Source organism: Lynx rufus, unplaced genomic scaffold, assembly GCF_022079265.1.
Source record: "Lynx rufus isolate CCGP_SWC_20201006 ecotype Redwood Valley unplaced genomic scaffold, mLynRuf1.p SCAF_2, whole genome shotgun sequence".
Taxonomy (NCBI): Eukaryota; Metazoa; Chordata; class Mammalia; order Carnivora; family Felidae; genus Lynx; species Lynx rufus.
In genome coordinates, this window is record NW_025814834.1 from 203592735 (window position 1) to 203604754 (window position 12020).

Consider the following 12020-nt stretch of genomic DNA (forward strand, 5'->3'; position numbering starts at 1 on the left):
TTTTTTTTTTTTTTTTTTTTAAATTTTTTTTTTCAACGTTTATTCATTTTTGGGACAGAGAGAGACAGAGCATGAACGGGGGAGGGGCAGAGAGAGAGGGAGACACAGAATCCAAGGCAGGCTCCAGGCTCCGAGCCATCAGCCCAGAGCCTGACGCGGGGCTCGAACTCACAGACCGCGAGATCGTGACCTGGCTGAAGTCGGACGCTTAACCGACTGCGCCACCCAGGCGCCCCATTGACTGCTATTCTTTAAAGTGAATAGGAGGGGCGCCTGGGTGGCTCAGTCGGTAAGAGTCTGACTTCAGCTTGCGTCATGATCTCATTGTTTGTGAGTTCGGGCCCCGTGTCGGGCTCTGTGCTGACAGCTCAGAGCCTGGAGCCTGCTTTGGATTCTGTGTCTCCCTCTCTCTCTGCCCCTCTCCTACCTATGCTCTCTCTAGCTCTCAAAAATAAACAAACATTAAAACACACAAAAAAACTTACGTGGATAGGAGAAAGGACGCTAAAAAGCTTGTGGCACATATTTCATTTACAGCATATAATAAATTTGTGGGACATTTGATTTGAAATAGAAGGTTAACTAATTGGTCTTTCTCCCACAGGCCCCTGGAAGAGGGTTCTCTGCTGAGTGTTTTCTCTGCAGGGCATCATGGGCAGAATGTTGCAACAAACAGATGTGGATGCTGGCCTGACATCATCAACAGCATGGTATGCTTCTAAAGGTGGCTGGGGGCTAGGAAACCTCTAGAGCCTTTAGCAGCAGAACCCACATATACTTCTCTTAATCTAATTGCCAGTCAGAAAAGTAAGACAAATTAATAATCTATTTTATATAATTTATAACACTGGAAACCTTCCCTCCTAGAAGAAATTGTCTGCTCTTAATTAAGCCAAAGGAAGAGGAATGGAAGATGACTTAGTGGAGGCAGGGAGTTATAACCGTCCTCTTGAGTTACACATGAAAAAAGCTCCAGTTCAGGAGCGCCTGGGTGGCTCAGTCAGTTGAGCGACCGGCTTCGGCTCAGGTCATGATCTCACGGTTTGTGGGTTCGAGCTCTGCGTCAGGCTCTGTGCTGACAGCTCAGAGCCTGGAGCCTGCTTCGGATTCTGTGTCTCCCTCTCTCTCTGCCCCCCCCTCTGCTTGCAGTCTGTCTGTCTGTCTCTCTCAAATATAAATAATAAACATTTTTTAAAAATCTTAAAAAAAAGGTCCCGTTCAGATCCCAGTTTCCAAATCAAAAAGATACGAGGTAAAAAGAACATATGTGTATTTTAGAAAATATATAAAACACAGCAGACTTAAGGCTGAGACAGTCAAGGTAAATACAACGATGTTATTCTCTTACTTAAAGATGGGAAAAGGAACATTTGTGATTAAAATTGAAGTTTAACATTGTATTTACCTGTGGGATGTTTAGAGATTACCTTTCAAACTTGATTTCCCCAGAGTTATCTGGGGACATAATCCACGTTTTAAGTGGAATTAACCAAAACAAGCAAAAACAAGCACAAGGTGGTAAGGTCAACTTTCTCCGCACCCACCCCACCCCGCCTGTTGGATCCAGTCTGACAGAGGGACATGTGCGAACAGGACACAAACTCTTCGTCTTGTGTCTATGCCACAAGAACTCTGGATACGCAAACAGAGCAAGACCAGGACCACAGATCTGTCTCTCAAAACCACTGCAAGAATCGAGTTACGGGTACATTTGGTCACATGTGCAAAGAGAACACTGTCACCTCTTACTCAGAACACTCAAAAGGGCCCGAATCAATGCTTCAGGACAACGGCACTAGGTGACCAGCAAACTCACGTGAAATAAACACTTCAAATACCGCCGGGTTAAAAGCCACAGTATCTGGTCACCAATTCCCACAGGCCCGTATGGAAGGGTCTGTTTTTCCAGACTTAAGTTGGGTTTCCTGGAAAGGTGGTCAAAGGACACAGCACGCACACTTACCTCACCAGTGCGTCTGGCTTGCTTAGCTGGTTATTAGGAATACAGTTTTCCATTAAGTCCTTGTGAGCACTTGGGCTCTTGCCAGTGCATTTTTGCTTCTTCTCGTTTTTACTAGATGAGGAAGGAATGCTCCCATTTGTGGCGCTATGACTGCGAGGTGAGGAGTTCGCAACTCCACTGGCATTTTTGTAATTTTTTGAGGAAGCAGTGCATGAGTCCTCTTTCAAGAGATTTTCTGTACTTCCCACAAGATCATTATTTAATCTTTTACTATTGATATGGTTTTCCATATACTCAATTTCTTGTATTTTCGAGTCTACAGGTTGTAGAATATTGTTGTTATTTATTCCAAGGTTGTGTTTTTTGGCATCCTTGTCCTTTTCTTTCCCTTTTTCTCGGTATTCTATCTCTGGCAAAGTTGTGGAGAGTTTTTTGTTGGCTGGAATACCTCCGTTGTGGTGTATAAGGATCGAGGAATCCATATCAGGCAATCCTTTGGCTGCTACAATACCAAAAACAAACCAACAAACAAAAAAACCCACACCGGAACATTTAGTTGTATAAAAACACAGCACAGAGTCAACAAACTGCATTATCTATGCTTAGAAACTTACTCCATCAGTTTACAAACTCATTTAGAAGCAATAATAACCACACCACATCATGTTAACTTGTGCAAGCAAATCCATGGGGTGCCTAGGGTTAAGGTTAAGCGTCCAACTCTCGATTTCAGCTCAGGCCATGATCTCATGGTTCATGGGTTTGAGCCCCACGTCGGGCTCTGTGCTGACAGCATGGAGTCTGCTTGGGATTCTCTCCCTCTCTCTAAATAAATAAATAAATAAACTTAAAAACCTATCGTTTATGGAAAATCACTATCATTTATAAACACCAAGCCGTTCTAGTTTGGGCCTTGAAAAGAAGATGAGGATTTTACAGTTAAGTCATACTTAATTTATCAGTCAAATCAAACTTGTCTGTCACTGGGATGAAGAGGCCACAGGCAGGTCAGACTCTTAAGAGACCATCTTTTAAAACAGGCTAAGCAAACTGTTAATAGCTTTACTGAAAAGAAAGTGATTAAATGAAACAAAAGGAGAGGTATGAGGTCAGGATATGGGGCATCTATGTTTTTCTCGACTCTAGCAATGAGGTAATAAGTCTATGACATTTAGTGGGGCACTCGGAAAGAATTTTCCGTATGAGGTCTACACATTCCAGTCTGTCCAAGTCTACTTGAAGAGATCCTTCTGCACTATAGCAGAGAGTAAGATTGGTATATTTCAACTAAAAACATGACTCCAAACTTCCAGCCTTCAAAGAAAACTAGTATTGTTGTCAATTCATCTACTGAATTAGATACGTGCTCATTAGAGTGGTCTTACTAGAAACTGCTCACTTTAAGAGCCGCACTGCATTATAGGAACCATTTAGAATGGGGCCGAACCACTTTTGCTCTATTCAGAAGAATTTTAACTTAAAAAACAACTATTTATGTCCACATCACGATCTTGCTTATACTTTGGTTCTTGGCTTGCTTCAATTATAAACTCACATAATTATATATGCTATGTTGCTGAGAATAAACATTTTTAAATATTTGTAACAAATAAAAGGTTGAAATGGAAAATATGCTATAAAAATAATAAAATAAAATAAACGTATTTGAAGCACATGGTCTTCAGCTACTAGCTAGAAAACATCCACGCCCTGTATTTCATGATCAAACAAAGCAATGGCCCTGAAGGGGAACACCAGAAAACAGGAAAATCCTTGGTAATCTTCCAAAGTCCTACCAACTTTTCCAGGGCCAAAAAAGAAATCTACTGATAGACAAAATAATGACTAATCTACTGAGCCAACACAGCTTTAGGGTAAAGACCTACCTTCCTCGGCTTCTTTTTCTTGCTTCTGGAGCATCTGTTGCTCCGGGGGGAGGGCTTGTTGAAGAAGCTGCATGTAAAATTCGTTCTCTTTCTGCACTTCCTTTTGCTTCCTTAACCGCATTTTGTAGCTTACGTAACTTTTGAAGCCAAAGCCCAAAGTCACCACGGGGTACCCAATGCTAGAAAGAAGAAAACCTAGCCAGTAATTGCCAGTTAAAAACAAACCACACATGCATCAAGCACACGAGGACACCTACGACTGAAATTAAGAAATACATTCTAGATGATGATGGCAGTGGAGCATTTAGTACACATAAATATACGTGATGTCTGCTGTGGAAGTGACAGGCAGCGGGCACGTGGAGCAAACCCCCAGGGAACAGAGGGACTGCTAGACCGTAAGAGGCTGCTCACCAGACTCTGACATTCTTCAAACCAACTCAAGAACTTTACCCCCAGTGACTGCTGGATACAGTTGCTAATGTCTTTGATTAACAAACTCCCTTGTGCATTTTTAGAACTTAGGCATCTGGGGGCGCCTGAGTGAGGGGCTCAGTCAGTTACGCGCTGACTCTTGATTTCGGCTTAGGTCATGATCCCATGGTTCGTGGGATCGAGCCCCGCGCTGGGCTGCGTGCTGACAGCGTGGAGCCTGCTTGAGATTCTCTCTCTCCCTCTCTCTCTGCCCCTCCCCCTCTTGCACTCTCTCCCTCTCAAAATAAATAAATAAACATTTAAAAAATAAATACATAAATAAGTATTGATATTATCGGTGCCAACATTTGGTTTGTACCACCAAATTAAACCATCTGTACTTACAACCTCTGGGATAAAAAGTTGAAATATTTTCATTTGACTCATCAGTCTGTCTAATATCATTTCAAAGCTTCTGCAAACACTGTCAAAACTCATATTAAGTCTCATTAACATTCAAACTTACAAATTATAATTAGTCTAAATGTGCTCTCACTACAAATTTAAAGTGACAAGTTTTATTGACCAAGTTTATTTAATGCACTTGCTTGTGAAAAGACTTTAAAATATTGGAAACGATATCTTCTTAGTTGATTCCTGTTTATTTTGGTTTGTCATAAATACTAGCAAAAATTAAGTCAGTTCATTTAAATTTCATGAGAGAGCCATCTATTTCAAGACATTTTGGAATCACTATCTGATTAAGATAAAAATAGATAACATTTATCGGACACCTATGTGCTTGAAATTAAGTTAAATACATATATCCCCTCATTTCATCTTTCCCATGACCCCACAAGATAGGTCCCCAATACACAGGTGAGAGGGCTAAGGCTTAGAGCCGGTGACATGTCCAAGGTGACAATGCTATCAGGGGAAAGAAGTGGGGCTCGAATACTCATCTGCCTGAAAGGAGGGCCCACGCTCTTTACTGCCATATTATGTTGTCTTCGGGTTCGTGTAAAATCTCTAAGAAAAAATTTATAATGGCACTTACCATTCTACACTGAAAACACTGAACTGAATTAGAGACTAAGAATACACATAATACTCACCAGTGAGCAGCAAAGGGACGACAAAGGTCTACATGAAAATTTTTGAGATCTTTAAATCTAATCGCTGCTTCAATATAAACAAAGAGTATCCAGAGGGACACCGTGGGCAAACACACTCCCCTTTCTGTGGGAAACAGCAGAGAGACAAGCATCAGCAATACATTAAACTAACATAACAGATGGGTTGTTTGGGACACGAGTTCAATTACAGTAACTTTCTTTTTCTTTTTTCTTTTTTGAGTTTAGCTGACATACAACGTTACATTAGTTTCATGGGTACGACATAGTGATTCGATTTCTCTATATGTAATGTTATGCTTACCACAAGTGTAGCTACCATTTGTCACCACACAATGTTATTATGATGTCATTGGCTGTATTCCCTATGCTGTGCCTTTTATGCCCATGACTTATTCATTCCAAAACTGTAACCCTGTGCCTTCCACTTCCCTTCATCCATTTCGCCCATCCCCCTATGCTCCTTTCCTCCGGCAACCATCACTTTGCTCTCTTAACTACAGTAACTTTCATTAAAACTTTCAAACTAATTAGGGGTGTCTGGGTGGCTCAGTCAGTTGAGCACCCGACTTACACTCAGATGATGATCTCGTGGTTCCCGGGTTCAGGCCCTGAGTCAGGCTCTGTGCTGACACCTCAGAGCCTGGAGCCTGCTTTGGATTCTGTGTCTCCCTCTATCTCTGCCCCTCCCCTGCTCACACTTTGTCTCTCTCTCTCTCTTTTTCAAAAATAAACAAACATTAAAAAATTTTTTAAAAGACTTTCAAACTAATTAAAAAGAAGTTTGACCCAAACTGAAAGCTTTTATATAACAAAAGATGCAATGGAATCATAGACAAAAATAAAAGACAAACATTCTGGCAAAAAATATTTACAATATGTAAAAGAAAAGAGTCACAGCCCTACTTTACAAAGAGCTCCTACAAATCAATAAAAAGGCAACTGAAGAAAAGAATTTGCAACTTATAAAAGAAAAATATAGATGGCTAAAAAACATATGAAAAGATGCTCAACTTCACTACTACTGATTAGGGAGATACAAATGTTTTAAAAATTATATTCCATTTTTCACTCTACTAGATAAGCAAAAATTTTAAAGACAAGTAATAATATAGGGAGGGTAAGCCAAAGGGTTCATTCTCATACTTGACAAAAATATAAATTGGGGCAACAAGTTTTAGAAAGCCGTTTGGTTAGTATAATTAAACTTAAAATATTATACCTTTGACCCAGAAATTCCAATTCTGGGAATCTACCCTACAGAAATATTTTAAAACTCCCCGGAATAAATATATAAGAATATAAACTATCTTATTCACAATAGCAAAAATGTAGAATTTAAATGCCTATCAACAGAGAACTATTTATAATAAATGTGTATAATGTATATGATACAGCTTTTCAAAAGAATGAAGACCTGTACTAACATGAAATGATACGTAAAAAATAAATTCTTAAGAATGAGTTATAACATAAAGAAATGTTTCTGACATTTAAGGGGCACCTGGGAGGCTCAGTTGGTTAAGCCTCTGACTCTTGATTTCAGCTCGGGTCATGATCTCACGGTTTGTGGGTTTGAGCCCTGCATCCGGCTCTGTGCTGACAGTATGGAGCCTGCTTGGGATTCTGTCTCCCTCTCTCTCTGCCCCTCCCTCGCTTGCTCTGTCTCTATCTCAAAAATAAATAAATAAACTTAAAAAAAAAAAAAAACTAAAAGAAATGTTTCCGACATTTAAGTTCTGTTCTACAAATTGTTTTTCTTGACTATAAGCTTATATTCCTTTTGTAACTAAAAACAAGTTTCAAGGGAGGAAAAAGCAGCTTGGAGTAGAATAAGTAAGATACAAATAATGGGGTAATTTTCACTGATTTTTACAATCAAAATCTGCAGGCTGGGACTATCTATGTGAAGACATGATTAATAATGGGATTTTTTTAATGAAGATGGACTACACAGGCATGAGGTCCAATAACTCTGGAAAAGAGCTCCTTTGAGACTATATAAGACAAGTGAGTGACAGAAGACGGAATGGGTGGGGGGAGGGAAATCAGTAACCTAAGGTCTTCTTACTAAGGATCTTGGGATGAAATAAAAGAAAAATCATAGCATCTTGAAACTACAAAGAAGATCATTTAGTCTAAGCTCCTTATTATACTGAAGAAGAAAGTAAGGCCCAGAGTTTATAGAAATTGGGTCCAAGATCACCGAGATGATGCGGAGTCTGTTCCTAAGGAGAACCTAAATCCCCTGAGACCTAGTGTGTGAGGCAAGAGACACTCAAAGTCCTGTCAAGGCAGCTAATGGCCTCAACCATTCTTACAGATTTAACCTATAAAAAATAGGGCATTTTCACAAATTCATTTCAAAATACATTTTCAAAAATTTATATTCCTGCGGCACCTGGGTGGCTCAGTTGGTTGAGCGTCAGACTTCGGCTCAGGTCATGATCTCACGGTTGGTGAGTTTGAGCCCTGTGTTGTGCTTGCTGCTGTCAGCACAGAGCCCCCTTCTGACCCTCTGTCCCCCCTCTCTCTACCCCTCCCCCACTGCACTCTCTCAAAAATAAATAAGCTTTTTAAAAAATTTATATTTCTTAATTTCTTATATTAATTTCTAAAGTGATCATACACATAATATGCACGTTCTAGAAAAAATGGAACATTTTGGACAAAATATCTATATTTCTACACTTGTCAAATAATAAAATCATGAAAATATTTTTGAGCAAGTGAAAGAGTCATATTGTACACACAGTTTTGTATCGTGTTCTTTTCCCTCTTAATAGCAAGGAAAAGAAGTTTATGAAATAATATTATCATTCTTTTGTGGCAATATATAATTTCATCAACTATTCTTAATAAAGTTAAGAAAGAATTTTAAATTTTAACAAGTGGCAAGAGAAATGTATCCCGTGTTATAAAAACTGTACTCGTATTTGTCTGGCCCAATAAGAATACAAAGTTTGCTTTTTTGTTTATTTGAGCACTAATCGTTCCAAATTAAAACCTACTTCACAACTTAGCTATTCCAACATGCATTTCTGAGCCTCAGGCTAAAGGGAGGCCAGTATCCCTTATGATCCTAGCTTCACTGCTGCCCTGTGGTCCCCCACCAAACTCGTTCCCAATAGGTTCTATTAACTGTTACAGGGGTAGTTTTTTCCCCAACTACTAAGACATTATTAAAGTAATTTAGAAAATCACTATAGTTCATCAAAGTCACAGATTATTGAGCTGGAAGGCTCCCCTAGACATTATCTAGATTACTTCACCTTCATATGACAAAGAAAAAACTGCAACCCAGACACAATGACGAGTGTAAATGGCAACTCACTTGAACCAAGACCCGGGACCAGGAAATACAAGGAAAAACTAAAGTATGAAGAAAATCACTTTAATTAGAGGAAAGCAGACTAAGGAACTGTCATGTTAGCTTATAAATCAAGTCAGATATGAGAGAGTGCTAAAAGATGGAGAAAACCGTGCTCACAGTGGATACTTCAAATATCAGAGCTGACCCGTGCCTTCTACACGGGCCAACATCATCCCCTTGGCACCTCTGAGAAGAGGATGAACAATGCTCCAGGGAGCTTTTAGGAGCTGGCACTCCCTCCAGGATCAAAATCCTAACAGGTTCCGCAGCTGGGCCTAAGAATCAAGCTTCGTGCAGCTTTGCTGAAAGCGTAGCACGCTGAGAGCCAGTCCTCACGTCCCCATGCCCCCAACTCAGGCTGCCACGGTGGCCTGGAAGAATGTGAGAATGTCTGGCCTCATCTTAGTTTGAGACAGCAGAAGTACAGCTGTAAGGACGGAGGTGACTGTGTGGCTCCACTCCAGTCAGAACACACCTGAAACAGCACGTTTCGGTTAAGAGAACCGCTAAGAGCTAAGAAGGTCAGGATGGTGAAAGTGGTTCAGATAACATACAAGGAAAGCTGATGAAACTAGAGACGTTCTGCCTACAGAAAAGAAGACTTGAGAGAGAAGACGTTAAATCTCTGAAGAAATGTTAACTGTGGATGGGAGACCACACTCATTCGGTATGGCTCTCATGTGGGGATGCAATGCTTGGGCTCAAGGGGATGGTCTGTAGACCCCTCGAATCTGAAGAAAAAGTTCTGTGCACGTCCCTTTATTTGTGGGGGAAAGCCTCTTTATGTCCTCTGTGAGATAAGCAAGCCCCCAAACAGTCAAGATGTGCTGGGTCAAAAATATCAGGAGGAAAATTCTGGGTCAGTATCAGGAAGAACTTTCTATTATAGCTGCCCCAAAAGCTGAGTTCCTTGTCACTGTAGGCTTTCAATCAGCGATTAAACCACCAAGTGTCAGTGATGCTGTGGGGATTCTTAGACCGAACAAGGGTTCAACTAAATGACCTCAGACATTCCTTTCAAAGCTGAAACTCTGGGAACATTTTTCCTATGTGGAACGTGGCTGTCTTCGAGTCTACCTAAAGAGAAGTCATTTCAACATACACACACACACACACACACACACACACACACATACACACACAGGAATATCTTCATAATGAGGATTGGTCGTTGAAATGCCTACAACTGAGATGTCAAATCATAAAGGCTTAAACTTTTCATTCAATAATGAAAAAACAGACGAAATAAACTTTAAAGATGTAATCTATTAGGAAAAGGCCACTTAAAAATGTCCACATTAAATCCAACCCTAAGTAATGTATTCAAAGAAATCATTTAAAAAGTTGAATCTGGGGCGCCTGGGTGGCGCAGTCGGTTAAGCGTCCGACTTCAGCCAGGTCACGATCTCACGGTCCGTGAGTTCGAGCCCCGCGTCGGGCTCTGGGCTGATGGCTCAGAGCCTGGAGCCTGTTTCCGATTCTGTGTCTCCCTCTCTCTCTGCCCCTCCCCCGTTCATGCTCTGTCTCTGTCCCAAAAATAAATAAACGTTGAAAAAAAAAAAAATTTAAAAAAAAAAAAATAAATAAAAAGTTGAATCTAAGATTTCTATCCATGTGAAGAAGCCATTAAGACTTACCTGTGTGCCATACGTACTGAACCCACACATAGGTGCTAGCAGCAAAAAAAAGCCATTGTATGGGGATGAACAGCAGACATATTATATTTGACGTGAATGCTACACAAACAAAAAATACTGAGAAGGCCTAAAGGAAACAAAACAAAACAAAACAAAATTAAAAACACGTCTTAGAACTTCTTTTTTAAACAGAGATTATTAAAAGCCTGTTGGACAAAGATCTCTGAATCTGCCATGCTATAGAGCAAGTGACAACAGGACATTTTAAGCACTGAAAACCCACCATATAAAAAGGAGAGGTTAATTGAGCATTAAAGAGTAATCCTATTTATGGCCTCAAATCATGAAGAACAACCGGACCAGACCACACTGAGGCTGGATCACAGTGAGTTCATTTGGACTCCACAGGTGGGTCACCTAAGAGTCAGAATTTTAACACAGAAAAGGCTCCTCTCCTCATCAAACATTCCTAAAGAGCCTCATTCTTAAAGAAGAGGCTGTTGGAGCACAAATGAACCACAGAAGTAAGAATTATGCTGATGTTCAGGGTTTTAATAATGCAACCTTTCTCTGGACACACCACTATTAATGTATTACCAACAGGACATGAGCTCAAAGCCATCTCTTCTAGGCTCTGGATTTCGAAGTCGAAGAGTTACAGGTTTAAGGTGTGGTCATGGAACACAAGAGAACTGCAGGTCAACCAAGGGAACAAGCCCAGGTCTTTGCCCTCGTTCTAAACCTATAGTTTTCAAACCACAGCCTGGGGCTGTGTGGGGAGGATGCCTCGGCGACCCAATCAGTTAAGCGTCTGACACTTGGTAAGGGCTCAGGTTATGATCTCATGGTTCCTGAAATAGAGCCCATATCAAGCCCCGAATCAGGCTCCACGGAGCTTGGGATTCTCTCTCTCTCTCTCTCTCTCTCTCTCTCTCTCTCTCTCTCTCCCTCCCTCCCTCCCTCCCTCCCTCCCTCCCTCTCAGCCTCTATCCAGCTCAAGGGTGTGTGCACGCGTGCGCACGCTCTCTAAAAATAAATAGACGTAAAAAAACAAAGCAAAACAAAACAAACCTAGTTTGGGGATTCCTGGATCCTTTCAGTGGGTCTCGCAAGTCAGTATCATTTTCATAACAATACCAAGATGTCATCTGCCTGTTACACGCTCATTCACTCAGGCCTAAGGTTTTTTTCTAGAAGCTACGTGATATGTAATATTGCAATCGAGTGAGTTCAGAAACAGATATGAAAATGCAGCTGTCTTCCATTAAGCCAGACATTAAAAGAGATTTGCAAAAATGTAGTCAATCTTCGCATTTTTTTGTTTTGGAAAATATGGTTATTTTTCATTTAAAAAATGTAATTTGCGTTAACATGTGATGGGCTTGTTATTATTTTCAAGTGAATTACCAAATATCTAAATTTGCTTTCAAAGTTTTAATTTCTAATATAGTAAATATGGACAGATCTAACCCACATAAATAAAAGTTGCTTGGAATCCTCAGCAATTTAAGAATGTAATGGGGCCCTGAGACCCCCAGAAAGTTTGAGAACCACTGTTCTAACTCTAACCCAATCACTAACACAGTGATTGGGGCCCCAGAAATACTTCGGAGT

The 12020-nt window shown here is 40.4% G+C and overlaps 1 protein-coding gene across 1 annotated transcript in view; it reads right to left on the minus strand.

Annotated features, from left to right (window-relative positions):
• The window catches only part of MACO1 (macoilin 1), a 63856-nt gene that overhangs the window by 35673 nt on the left and 16163 nt on the right, over positions 1-12020 (minus strand). The window contains exons 3-6 of the mRNA XM_047083613.1: positions 10407-10533; positions 5379-5502; positions 3850-4028; positions 1964-2465 (exon numbers count right to left, since the gene is read on the minus strand). Of these exons, the coding sequence (XP_046939569.1) occupies positions 1964-2465; positions 3850-4028; positions 5379-5502; positions 10407-10533 (932 nt within the window). The remainder of the gene's footprint in view (positions 1-1963; positions 2466-3849; positions 4029-5378; positions 5503-10406; positions 10534-12020) is intronic.